Source organism: Aedes albopictus, unplaced genomic scaffold, assembly GCF_035046485.1.
Source record: "Aedes albopictus strain Foshan unplaced genomic scaffold, AalbF5 HiC_scaffold_403, whole genome shotgun sequence".
NCBI lineage: Eukaryota > Metazoa > Arthropoda > Insecta > Diptera > Culicidae > Aedes > Aedes albopictus.
Genome location: NW_026917203.1, coordinates 4,048 through 18,361, shown reverse-complemented (window position 1 = coordinate 18,361; position 14,314 = coordinate 4,048). Strand labels below are relative to the sequence as shown.

Genomic DNA, 14,314 nt, shown 5'->3' with positions numbered 1-14,314 from the left:
ATACAAATACCATCAGCACAAAATTCGCAAATTAATCTGCACATATCACATCACACGTGTTGCCACCAAACAAATCGCACAGCAAAAACACGGTCGTCATAAAACCCGAGAGAAGGGCGAAACGGCCATGAAAATGGCCTCCACAGAGTTCTTCGCTGAACGCAAAAGTGAAATCGAAATCATCTGAAATTAACAGGCGGCCAGTCTGTGAAACGGGCAATCTCCCCCTACTCGTACTGGTAAATCGCGCGCGTTCGCCGCTCTGTCTGTATCTATTGAAGCAGCGGGGTTACAGCATGACCAGCCGTCGTTCGGTCGGTGTCAGTCGAACAACACTGCGCTGCGGGTGAAACAAGATGATGAACGTGTGTGAAGTTCACACTGACTGCTGTGAACCTACCCAACACATCGGAAGCTCGTTCACAATTCCGCAAAAATCAGCCCGGATGGTGGTCGATGGTAAATGTCGGATTCACGTAGGAAAATTCATGGCACTTGATGTCAAAATTTACGGCTTTCGGGTGAATAACTTCATTAGTTCAGTTTTACGAAACACGATGGAAATTTATTTACATACACAACAAACGGTTATAGGAATGATGTTGCAATCGATATAAAATGAATTCACGGGGATCTTACCTTGCCTGCCGGGCGTGTTCAACCCGATCGCGGTAGATCAGCCACGAAATACTCGGCCGGAAGTTGGATGAAGATGTTCTGCATGATGGCCAGCAGGATGTCCTCGATGGTTTTGGCAATGATGGGCTTCAGCGCTTCCGAAACCGGTCGCCAGTTGTCGTTCAGGTATTGGTTGGTGCTGTCTTCGAGAACTTTGACACCCTCGAACAGGTTACCCATGTGCAGCTTCAGACCGGAAATGGTGTAGTCCACTTTGGTGGCCGTGACGTTGTAGAACACGTGGTTGTCCCGCTCGTACAGAGAGGTGGTCGTCTTCATGATGATGTCCATGTCGCCTGTGGATGGTGTGGAAGTAGTTTAATTCATTGAGCCTTATTTTTCAGATCAGTATTATGCAGTTTATTTTACATTTTTCTATATTTTTTGTTTCCCGAGAACCAAAACATGACAAAGGATTTTTTTGTTCGGATGTGCTGCTAGGTCATCCCGACTCTTTTGATTTTACATCATGAAATCTACCGATGTAATAGTTAATTTTTACAAAGAAACGATGCGTAATCGACCGTTTCTAATGTTAGTAAATCTTACATCTGAACATACAAGTTCAACAAACATTATAAGATTAGTTGGGGTATTCTACATCATCCAGAGCTCCAGAATACCGTCGCTGGGAGTGACAATGGGTCAGAGGAGCAAGATTGGGTCAAAAACATTATCTGAAATATTGCATCAAATATTGCGAATATCGAATCAAAAATAGTATGATGTTATTCTCGTAGTTGCCAGGAGTTTCTGTCGAATAATTAGGTTTCTAGAACAATTAGTTAATTTTTGATAAATCATCTAAAAAAAGCTTGAAAATAAGGTCTTTTTAAAATGCCACTTTTAAGGCTCGATGAAACATTGTACTTTTAGGTGTGGATTGATACATTTTAGAATCTCAAACTCATAGCCATCTAGTAATATATTACTGGTAAGTAGTATCAACCTTGAGCAGAACTTTATTAACTTGCTTTGTTGTCAATGCGGAACAAATTAGGTTCCCTTGACCCATTCTCACCTCCTAGAAGGGGTGAGAATGGGTCAATTTTCATACATTTGTAGTTTTAAGGAAAATTCATGAACTCCAAATATTTTTTCATCATTTGAGCCTGCATTACATTCCAGTGATCAAAGGACTTCTTCATGCAAAGAAGCAAAAGTTATTTAACAATTAATGTGGAAGTATGCATTTTTGACCCATTCTCACCCAACGACGGTATTACAATGTTGTCTATATGTGATCTACTGCGGCTAGATTCTCTTTTTGATTTTATTGAATTATGCTACACGATAAATAGCAGAGACTCAACGATACTTTCAAGAAATTCAGGATTTTCAAAATGTCTTGCAATTCTAAACATGTGATCCACAGCCGTAGAAATAACTGTGTTTTAGCTGCTTTAAGTTACCAACCGTAGTGATTGTGTCTCCGGAAGCTCAAAACATAGGCATTCAGAAAGCTTTTTTTTTGTCTCAAGAGCAAACTTATGTGTCTCCGAAGGATTTTGGTCCGCTGATTCCGAATCCGGGCTCAGATTTGCGCCAGCACGTCACAATTTTGAGCTATACCTCAATTTATAGGGTAAAATATGCGATTTTGAGCTTTTTTTACTGCAAGCCATTGAGCATGGAAATATTTTTTTAGGCAATCAAAAGGTAAATTGGTCAATTAACATCTATATTAACTCATGCATAATATTTCGTTTTAACAAATCAAATTTAAAAGATTTAAGCATTTTATGTTAGTATGTAAACTTGCATGCAAGCCATTTGATATTTACAAAGATGAGACAAACTTGCTTCGATAATTGGTAGCACTGCTCGTTTGGCAAATTTGACTCAATTTGTCGGAAACACAACAAACGTTAACAAATTCAAATGGCCCAAAAATTTCACAATGGTTACTCAACACGCTATTGTTAAATTAAACCATACGATTTTAAAAGCTGGCAACACTGCTGGTATTGATCAAAAAATAATTAAATACACTTTTGAAAATGCTTTGACATCCATGTGTACAACAGAACATGTGCTCGATGAACAAATTGAGATTTGAATTATGAAAAGAAATCCACGTACTCCGGTGAGACTCGAACTCACGACTCCCAATTCGCTAGACGGGCCTTCTGTTCCTTCAAGCTACGAAGCTCTTGACAATTAAAAATAACTTCCTCTCCCGCTTTGACACACATGTGCACAACAGTGTATGTGTTAGATGTTCATCTAATCCCATCCGAGGTTTGGATTGTGAAAAGAAGATAACCATGTGCGACTGTGGAATTGAGTTCAGTTCTAGGCCTACTGGCGACGGAGATAGTCGAGTGACTCCGTAGCTTGAAGAAATAGAAGCGCCCGTCTAGCGAATTGGGATTCGTGAGATCGAGTCTCACTGGAGTACGTGGAAGATGTTGTTAATTAGTTTAAATTTTCACCTATATGGTTTCGCATTATGCGATTTACACAGTGTATTCTGAGTATCCTCGCCTTTGGCGTTTTCCAATCGATACCGATCTGGTTTTGTTGCTGCTGTTCTTTGTTGTGCTGTTGTTGCGAAGAGTTTAATCTTGCCTAGTTTGGGTAGTGGCTATGGTTAGGATAGCTCAGATCAATCTTCAGCATAAAAGAACAGCAACAATCAATCTTTGCAGACTTATGCAAAATGGTTCAGCCCAAGTGGCCTTGGGGAATTTCTATCTAGGAAACCTTGTGAACCCGGTGTTTGCCACTTTCAGTAAACATGAAATGGCAAACTCACGTGTCATGCCTCGAGCCTGTGTGCTTGTCAACAACGCAATAGTTGCTACACTCATCTCTAAACTAACCACCAGAGATGTATGTGCTATCATAATTGATGTATCTGTTGGAAACCTCAACAGGAAATACGTCTATTGTTCGGTTTATTTACCGCATGATGATGATGAACCATCCCCTACGGATGCTTTCAAACAAGTTATCGCATACTGTACTTCAAAAGGCCTTCCACTAATTGTTGGCAGTGATGCTAATGCTCACCATATCATCTGGGGCAGCTCAAACATTAACTTGAGAGGCTCCAGTTTGATTGAGTACTTAAGTAGTTCAGATCTTGGATTACTTAACATGGGCAACCACCCAACCTTCATGGTATCTACTAGGGAGGAAGTGTTAGACATAACGCTTTGCTCTAGTAGAATTAGTCACGAATTGACCAATTGGCATATGTCAGATGAAGAATCTTTATCTGACAATCGCTACATCTTTTTTGAACATTTAAATGTTACTTCGCAAACATTGCGTTTCAGGAATCCCCGGTCAACAAACTGGGATCTTTTTACTGATTTGGTTGCAGCCAAATTTCATGGATACTCACCATCAATTGACACTCCAAGTGATTTAGATGATGCCGTTGATACTACAACGGCCTTCATCATGGAAGCTTTTGAAGAAGCTTGCCCTCTGCGGTCTGTGAAGACCCCAAAAGGAACCCCTTGGTGGAACTCTGATCTGGCGAAGCTCAGGAAACAATGTAGAAAGTGTTGGAATAGACGACCTTCAGCTGGATCGGAGGCTTTCAGGTCGGCTCGCAAGGCCTACCAGAAAGCTCTTCGGTCTGCTGAACGATCCGGCTGGAAAAAAAAACCTTTGTACAAATGTTTCCAGTCTGAGTGAAGCCAGTCATAAGGTCAAAGTCAATTTGAATTCTTCAGATCTCAATGATGAATGTTGCCGAAGACTGCAACTCATTTCGACTCACGAGACAGAAGTTATTAATCAATATTCATCCATGCATGCTTGAACAGAAGGCCACAGCTCGACCGACACGCTTGACACGCAATCATAGTATGCGTGTTAGGTTCTTGCACACCTTGCAGGACATCGTGGATGAAGATGCGCATGCGAGTGAGAATTTCCTCAATATCTTTTTTGCCGATTGTCGAAATAAGTTCCGGTCTTCAGTAACATTCATCATTGAGATCTGAAGAATTCAAATTGACTCTGACGCTATGACTTTATCCATGCGTGAATGCTCTACAACGCGGAGAACTTTTTTTGAAAATTTTCTGTAGTAATTCCCACATCAACCTATTTTGCTTTTGGGCCACCATTAAATCACCACCGAAATGGCTGAAAATTTGACAGGACTTTAGTTTTGCACCAAGGATTATAATGAACATATGGGAGCTTTAAATTTTTAACATGTTTGAAGTCTGAACTGCCCTAATACTCACCATCCATTGACACTCCAAGTGATTTAGATGATGCCGTTGATACTACAACGACCTTCATCATGGAAGCTTTTGAAGAAGCATGCCCTCTACGGTCTGTGAAGATCACAAGAGGAACCCCTTGGTGGAACTCTGATCTGGCGAAACTCAGAAAACAATGCAGAAAGAGTTGGAACAGACGACGTTCGGCTGGTTCGGAGGCTTTCAGGTCGGCTCGCAAGGCCGCAAGGAAAGCTCTCCGGTCTGCTGAACGATCCATCGGCTGGAAAAACCTTTGTACAAATGTTTCCAGTTTGAGTGAAGTCAGTCGGTTAAATAAAATCCTTGCGCAATCTAAGGATTTCCGAGTGAACGAACTTGGTTTGCCAAATGGCGATCTGGCATCCTCTGATGAGGAAGTTCTTGAATGCTTATTCAGCACACACTTCCCTGGATGTGTGGATATTGCATCTTCGGATGAACCTGATGTCTTTTCTTTTAGTTACGATTCCTTGGCTTCGGCTCGGAGTATTGTAACTATAGAATCGATTGAGTGGGCACTTAATAAGTTTGCTCCTTTCAAATCTTCTGAGGTAGATGCGATTTATCCTATTTTGCTTCAGAAGGGATTTGATCATTTCAAACATGTTTTGAAAAAAAAAATACTTGTTTGCAGTTTTGCTACAGGGTATATTCCCAAATCCTGGCGGGATATTACTGTGAAGTTTATTCCGAAAGTGAGTCGTGCGTCGTATGAAGATGCAAAGAGTTTCAGACCTATCAGTTTGACCTCTTTTCTTCTGAAATGCTTAGAACACATTGTGGATCATCACATCCGTGATGTTCATGTGGCCAACGTGCCTCTTCATGTGAACCAACATGCCTACCAATCTGGTAAGTCCACTGTGACTCTTTTACACAAGGTTGTTTACGATATCGAGAAAGCATTCGCTCAAAAGCAATCTTGTTTGGGTGTTTTCTTAGATATCGAGAGTGCCTTTGACAATGTGCCTTTCGATGACATATTGGAAGCCGCACGGAGTCATGGTATATCTCCAATGATTTCCAATTGGATTCATCAAATGCTCAAAACCGATATCTCTTCTCGACGTTGCGTCTAGCAGGGATTAGGAAATTGAGTGTTTGTGGATGCCCCCAAGGGGGAGTCTTGTCACCGCTTTTGTGGAATCTCGTAGCAGATACGCTATTGAGGCAACTCAATAAAAGCGGTTTTCCTACTTATGGTTTTGCCGACGACTACCTAGCATTGTTAGTTGGTATGTGTATAACCACCCTTTTCGACCTGATGCAAAGCGCCCTTCAGGTAGTTGAGGGTTGGTGTCGCCAATATGGCCTTTCGGTTAATCCGAGTAAAACATCTATTGTTCTTTTCACGGAAAGGCGAAACCGTAATGGCGTTCGTCCTTTGCGTCTCTTTGATTCTGAAATCGATGTGACTGAACAGGTAAAGTACGTTGGAGTCATTCTTGATTCCAAGCTTTCCTGGACACCTCACATTGAGTTCAGAATCAAGAGAGCTTGTATGGCCTTCGGGCAATGCCGGCGAACCTTTGGTACAACTTGGGGTCTTAAACCCAAGTATATCAAATGGATTTACACAATTGTTGTTCGTTCAATATAGGCTTATGGATGTCTTGTGTGGTGGCAAAAAGGCGAAATGAGAACGGTCCAATCAAAGTTAGGCCATCTCCAAAGGATGTGCTTAATGGCGATGTCTGGAGCGTTCTCTTCAATTCCCACGGCGCTCGAAGTTCTCTTTGGCGTTGCTTCACTATACATTCATCTCAAACAAGAAGCACTTTCTTGCACTTACCGTCTACGGGTACTCGGTCTACTAGAAGAAACTCCTGTGAACCGCACATCAACACACACCTCGTTGTTTCCACTTTTGGTGAATTGGGACAAAATTGTCCTTGCTCCAATTGCTTGTAATTTTCCATATAGGACATTTTCCACGAAATTCCCTTCCCGGGAAGAGTGGGCATCTGGATATCTGGAAAGAAGTATTTCAGACGGCATCGTATGTTACACTGATGGCTCCCTTCTCGAAGGTCGAGCAGGTGCTGGTGTTTATTCTCGTGAGCTAAGGCTGTATCAGTCTTACTCACTTGGTAGACACTGCACCGTTTTTCAGGCCGGAATCTTTGCTCTTATGTGCGGAGTGCAATCAGCACTTCAGCAGCACGTAATGGGCAAAGATGATTGTACAAAACTCGTACGAAGGGGGGAGGGGGGCCAAAAATTCCCAATTTAAGCGTGACGTACTTAATGGATGCTCCAGCAGAGGAAGATTGACGCAACTCTCCGACGGCAGCAAGCAGGATTCCGTGGCGGACGATCCTGTGTGGACCATATTGTCACGCTCCATATCATTCTGGAGCAAATAAATGAGTTGCAAGAGTCTCTCTACCTGGTGTTCATTGATTACGAAAAAGCTTTCGACCGTTTCAATCTCGGAAACATGTGAGAAGCCCTCAGGCGCAAGGGTCTCCCTGAGAAAATCATCGGCCTCATTGAAGCACAGTACAGGGCATTTTCGTGCAGAGTACTGCACAACGGTGTTTTGTCCGATCCCATCCGGGTCGTTGCTGGAGTGAGGCAAGAATGTATACTATCACCGCTAACGTTCCTAATCGGAATCGACGAGATCCTGGGTTGTGCGATTGACCGTGAACCAAATCGTGGATTGCTGTAGCAGCCCATTACCATGGAGCATCTAAATGACTTCAAACTGACTAATGACGCTGCTCTCCTAGCTCCACGGCGCTCTAATATGCAGAGCAAGCTCGAAGATCTTACCAATCGCTCCTCAGGTCTTACTATAAACGTCAACAAGACCAAATCGTCGGATGTAAACATGGTCAACCCTTCCAGCTTTAGGCGGCCGTTGGCGGCACCAAGATCGACATAGGTGCACGGATCAAGAAGGCGAGGGCTGCTTTTGCGAGTTTAAGTAATGTATGGAAAAACAACCAGATCAGTGAACGCACCAAAATCCGATTTTTTAACTCAAACGTGAAATGTGTGCTGTTATACGCCAGTGAAACCTGGTGTGTATCAACGCAACGGCTGCAGGTCTTTATCAATAGATGCCTGCGGTATATAATTCGTGCATGGTCGGCCTCACAATTGGATCTCCAACGTGAAGCTCCATCGTCGATTTCACCGAAAGCCGTAAGTGACAGAAATTCGGGAGTGGAAGTGGAGGTGGGTCGGCCATACTCTACGCAGAGGCGGGAACGAAATCTGCAAGCAAGCGCTATATCGTATAGCCCAGCAGGATATCATAGCAGCGGCAGGCCCAGAGGCTCACGACGGCGCAGCCTCAACAAGGACATTCATTGTCGACAGAAATTTAACCTGGCCACAAGTCAAGGCGATGGCCACCAATTGCCCAGAATGGAGATCTTTCATTTCGGCCTTCTGCTCCATTGGGTGCTCAAGACAGAAACTAGTAGTAAAAAGTCCTTCCATCTTCCCTCATACTAAGTAGGGTACGGGATGTTATAGATACTTACGTATTTCACCACGCACAGAATATAATCGATATAAATTTGATAAGGTGCAGCAAGAAACTGCCAAAAACAACACCACCTGCCTAATAGTTTCATTTCTACGAGTACTATCCCACATTTACGATGATGCACCCTTCATCGCTCACACCTCGATAAGATAGCAGTTACAATGAATCCGACGCAATACTGAACTGCCACCCAAGAGTCCATGTTTGCAATTAGCAAACCGTCGTCGGTCGTTTAATAAACCCTCCAAATTGAACACCTTACTATGAAGCGGACTTCTTCCATTCATGATGATTTTTCATGAAGCATTTGCCGTGAAGCCACAGTCAGTCAGTCAGCCAGTCGGTCATCCAGGCAGAATTCAACAGCGAAAAATAAACTACCCCGACACGGCGCTTCTGATCCGCCAGTCGGTTCCTACTTGTCCACCCTTCGCCCTAGCTAGCAGCAAAGGCACCGATCGAAATCATTTGTGAACGCTCTTATCTCGCTTGCTTGGAATACCAGCTCCGCTTCCAACTCACACCGTGCAAATGAACCGAACAGCAGTCTACGGTAGGGTTCAAGCTTGAGCATGACTTTTCGTCTGAAATCATACTCTCAGAACGAACGATACTTCCACCAGAATCTATTTTGCGCCTTCTCCGAATCGTCAAATCCAACTGCTCGTCACTCTGCAGCCCTAGTACGCTTAGTTTACGAATGTATAAAATCTACTCACTTGGGGCGCGCAAGTTCGCTATCATCTGCGCCTAACCGTTCTCCCTAACAAGCCGAGTTTCATTATTGCATTCACTGACTGTATGAAAATGATACTCGACCGGCTCGCATCTAATTCATGGCGAAATGATTCCTTATGGTCACTTTTTCGAATGATTCTCTCCGGATGTCATGAAGGTTGTTTTGGATGACTTTTTCGATGGTTCGTCAGATAAATTGGCTTTCGCTCCATGAACCGACAATATTTAGTTTCGAAATCGTTCATCGAATCTTAATAATTTTAGCGATTAATCCAAACAGATTTGCATTGATACCATTATTCAGTAACACGAAAAAATCAATGACTATCATTATACGACCAGGCATTAACGAAAAACGCTTAGATATATGTAATCCAATTAGGTATATCCTACTACTGATATTCAAAACCTATGCTAGATCGCTTTACCAGGGCACTGACATTATTCTACCTTCAAAATATAAGACATTTTACTAGGTGCTTACTGAATATATCAGTATGATTATTGATCATATAAACTTTGCACTACATCCATATGACATGACAAAGTATTTGTAGTTGAAACAATAAAAATCGCTGCGTTAAATTTACCCCTCAAGTTATACTATCCTGAGCACGCCGAATACCGTACGATACACTGCTCTATGGTATACTTGTGCTGCTGCTGCAGGCTACATCCAACAAATACCATTCTGTATAGTTAGCGCAAACAGACTTCGGTTCGTCGAATCGAATTTGCTTCAACGTGAGTTTTTAAATTTCGCGCCCATCTAGCAGCAGTTCCTACCAGTCGCAGCAGCAAAATGAGCGAGTTTCCTATAGGTACGGAACGCAAAGTTGTTCGTGGTAAATATAGAAAGAAAAAAAAAAACGCTTCCGACCTGCTGGGGTGCTGAGCTCTTGGTCAGCAAACGTACTCGGCGCAATCTATTGAACTTTTTGTAGTTCCCCTTCTCTCTCTTGGCGGATGTGGAACTGTATGCGTTCGAAGAAACACCACACCACACCCAAATGGCGAGAATCGGGCAAACTTGACCGCAATGCTGTTCGTTGCGTTTCGCAAAATGCTCCTGATTTTAGTCTATATGGTAGCTCTATAAGCGTGTCTCTTTGTATTATCTCGTGAGCAAATAGGCGTTCCTGATGTCATAACAGCTGGTAGGGTTTTGGAAATACCGTAAAATGGATTGGCTTCGCAAATTATTCTATTGAATATCAAGATCAAAATGAATTGTTGTTGTATTAGTCATTTGTCACCGTTCTACAATAACGTTATGATATTTTTCGATGGTTTGTCATTTATTGTTGGTAGTCATCATAATTCATTATTTCCTTCGCCATTTTTTTTTTTAATTTATTTTTGCAATTCAGTCACAAATAATTTGTGAATTTCTCTGGCAAAGTCTTTGGAATATCCTATGTCAACTCCTTTGGGAATTTGTTCGACCATTTTTTTGGGTTCTCCAAAGGATTTTTTTTTTTGAGAATTAATCAAGCTTTTCCTGTAAGATTTCTTTTTGAATTTTTTTGGGTGACCTTTGGAAACATTTTTAAAAGTCGCTTTGCTGAATTTTTCAGATTTTTTTTTGTGACTTCCCTGTCAATTTCCTGTGGCCATTCTATTGACATTTTTTGGATATTTTTTAAATATCTAATAGAATTTCCAAAATAATAAAAGATGTAATTTAGAAAGGAACTATCGAAAGAATTACCAGAGAATTTGAAGAACGAATTGACTAAGGAGTATTCGAAGTATTAAATATGAATCTATCGGAAAAACCAAAATAATTTTTAAATAAATTACCTAAGGAATAACTAGCTAAAGTCCCAAAAAAATTTCTCAAAATAATGAGCAACATCCCGTAGGAGTTGCCCCTATAAACTTCAAAAGCAATTGCCTAAAAAATTTTCAAAAGAAATGCCGTAGGTGTTTCAAAAAAATATGGCACAAACAAAATTCGAAAATAACTGTTTCCAAAGAGTTGCCATTCAAAAATCGAACAGAACTACTGAGATAGTTTTCAAAAAAAAACTGCCCAAGAAACTCCAAAAAAAGTTATCCAACAGGAATTGTTTGATCAGTTCTCATAAAAAAATCTGAAAGCATGTCCACAAATACACAGGGAGTTTTCTAACTTAATCAAAAAAAATCGTTAAAATGCTCGATCAACTCCCGTAGAAATTAGCAAATAACTTTCAAGAAAAATGGCGAAGAAATTCTCAAAGTAATTTCCAAAGAGTTATCAAGGAAAATCTGACAGAAATTTCCTTCTAAAAGTGATTAAAAGTGTAAATAAAGTGCCTAGTACATTCTCAAAAGAATTGTCGAAGAAATAATCAAAGAAATTTCCAAGGGAATTCATAAGAAGAACTTGAGAATTTTACCAAAACCAATTTTAAAGCAACAGCTGACAACAGTAACAAAGAAAAACCTGAAAAAAAGGAATATCGTAAATACTTTGGGAAAATTTAAACCGACAGAAAAATACATTTTGGGTCGTTTGAATAAAAAGTAGCAAATTTTATTACTTGCAGAACTTCTCAAAAATAGAGTCTTGAGAGTATCGTATTCCTCTAGAAAATCGGATAAATCAAATTTTCCGAGAAATTCCGTCAGGGTTCTTTCCGGAATTTCTTTGGAAACCCCTCTTGAAATTCCTCCTAGGGTTTTTTTTACTAGATTCCTTTCGTATTTTTTTTGTCTTGTTATTCTTATTCGAATTCCTTCCGGAGATTCTCCCGGAGTCCTTCAAGCATTTTCCCAAGATTTGAGCATTTCCTTCCGGGAATCTTCCTTGAGAATCTTCTAAGAGTCAGGAATTCCGATCGATTTCTTTTTAGATTTTTTTTATTGGGATCAAATAGAATTTCTCTTGATGTTTTCCTAGTATTGCTCCCAGAGTTCCCGTGGGTTTCTACCAGGATTTATCCCGAGATCTCCACAAGAGTTTCTCTCAGGATATACCGCAGATGTTGTGGCGAAATTCTTGTTAGAGTATCAATCGAAGTTCCTATTGAATGAGTTATTCCTGGGATTTCTACTAGAGGTCCTCCAAGGGTTTTAAGGACTTTTTCACTAATTTTATGTAGAAATTCCTTCCGGGATTTTTTCCGAAGTTCTCTTGTGATTTCTTCAAGAAATTTCAGATAGCTTTCTCCTAGAGTTTCTTTTTCGATTTCTACAGAATTTTTTGCTGATAGTTTTCTCAAAGATTCTCGCGGGGTTCACTCGGGGCTTCTCTCAGAAGATTTCTTCCAGTGTTGATCCTGGGATGTCTATCAGAGTTTTTCAGAATTTATCCTGGACTTCTCCTTATATTTTTTGGATAGTTTTTTGGGATTTCTGAAGGAGCTACTGCTTTTATTTTTCATGGAATTCGTCTCGTTTTTCTTTCGGATATTTTTCTAGGCTTTTCTTTGTAGTTGATTATCTAATTTTTTGCAGTGATCATTCTGTGATTTTTTTTACAGATTTTCTATGTATTATTCCCTAAACTCTTCCAGGAATCTCTACCAGAAGTTACCCCGAGATAATAGATGCTCCTTTTTGAGATTTCTTTGATAATTGCTCCCGGAGAAAAACTCTTCCAAGGGTATTTCAAAGAGTTTTTCTCAAAATGTCTTTTATGACAACTTACGTGATTTCTCGAAAGAAATTCCCGGAGAAATATCTGAAGGAATCCTGCTGAAATTTTGTGAAAAACGTCACAAAGACTTATTGGAGAGGAACTTTGAAACAAATCCTGAGATAAACTGGAACATCTCGGAAACAAAAGTTCTGGGACTAATCCTTGAACGAAATATTAAAAAAAAACAAGGGGGAACTCTGAAAACCTCTAAAAATAATCTGGGGAAGAAATTCTGCAAAAATCCCAAGTAAAAACTTTTGGAAAACTATCCCGAAATCACTAAGAGAAACTCTTGAAAGAACTTTGGAAAAAAATTGAGAATAACACCGGGAAGAATCCAGCGAAAAACTCTGAAAGAAAACCTGAAGTCGTGGAAAATCTCGGACGGAACTATTTATGAAAGCAAATACATAAAAATCTGCGGATATACTAGTGAAAACTGAAGATAGCCAGAAGAGATTTTTTTTATTATTTCAAGGAAAACCTCTACGAGAAACTGGAAGTGAATTCAAAGGAACTATTCCGGAAGGATTTGAAGCAAGAATCATGGGTAGAATTTCAAAATCTGAACATTACTGCACCACCAACACAGAGTACAATCGTCCAAGCTCATATTCAAAACTGTGTATAGAATTTACCGGCCCATATACTATAGTCTGTGGAATTAGTGATTGAACTCTTGAATGTTTTTTCCTGATTTTTAGAGTATTTGTATGTCATTGTAGGTGGGGAATGTCAAAGTAATATCTTGCAATCAACCCAAAAGAATTCTGAGAAAAAAATAGAAATATTACTTAAGGTGAAGGTTACTTGGGATAACGGTTCCAGTCGAAGACTGATGATTACGAATACCAATAATAATACGTCAACTTGACAAAGCTAACTGAAAATGGAACATAGATCCATCAACAGCTCGCAGTGACTTAAATACCCAACAAGGAATAAAAATAAAAAAAATAAGGTGAAGGTTGTTGAGCTTACTAAACTATGCTTCATGGTATATGTGAGGGTGATTCTTTAAACAACAATTGATGTACTAGTAATATGTTCATACTTCCGATCCAACGAACTGTCAAAACTATGTTTATAATCAGTGATGTGATGCATTCACCTAAATTAGTTTTTCCCCTTTTTGTCCAAAAAGAATGCACAAAGTCATCCAAACTCTAAAACCAAAGCCAATCCGTAGTATTGGCTCCAAGCCTAAACACATTCAATTACTAGTCATTTTATAATTTTAAAGTTTGAATATATTAAATAATTATTAGGGCCCATATAGCCGAGGCGGTAAACGCACGGGTATTCAGCATGACCATGCTGAGGGTGACGGGTTCGATTCCCGGTCGGTCCAGGATCTTTTCGTAAAGGAAATTTTCTTGACTTCCTTGGGCATAGAGTATCTTCGTACCTGCCACACGATATACGAATGCAAAATGGTCATTGGCAGAGGAAGCTCTCAGTTAATAACTGTGGAAGTGCTCATGGAACACTAAGCTGAGAAGCAGGCTTTGTCCCAATGAGGACGTTACGCCAAGAAGA

General features: G+C 40.4%; 1 protein-coding gene across 1 annotated transcript; it reads right to left on the bottom strand.

Moving 5' to 3' along the window:
- Window positions 1-538: 538 nt before the first annotated feature.
- LOC109397702 (uncharacterized) lies at window positions 539-8,422 on the bottom strand. The gene is made up of 2 exons (XM_062843651.1): window positions 8,405-8,422; window positions 539-974 (listed from the first exon to the last, which is right to left on the bottom strand). Exon 2 carries the CDS (start codon window positions 967-969, stop codon window positions 658-660), a length of 312 nt encoding a protein of 103 aa, XP_062699635.1. The 5' UTR covers window positions 970-974; window positions 8,405-8,422; the 3' UTR covers window positions 539-657.
- Between the last annotated feature and the right edge of the window lie 5,892 nt (window positions 8,423-14,314).

What these genes read in the sequence shown, in the direction of transcription:
- LOC109397702 (XM_062843651.1), bottom strand. Translation starts at nt 969, where the DNA reads ATGGACATCATCATGAAGACGACCACCTCTCTGTACGAGCGGGACAAC.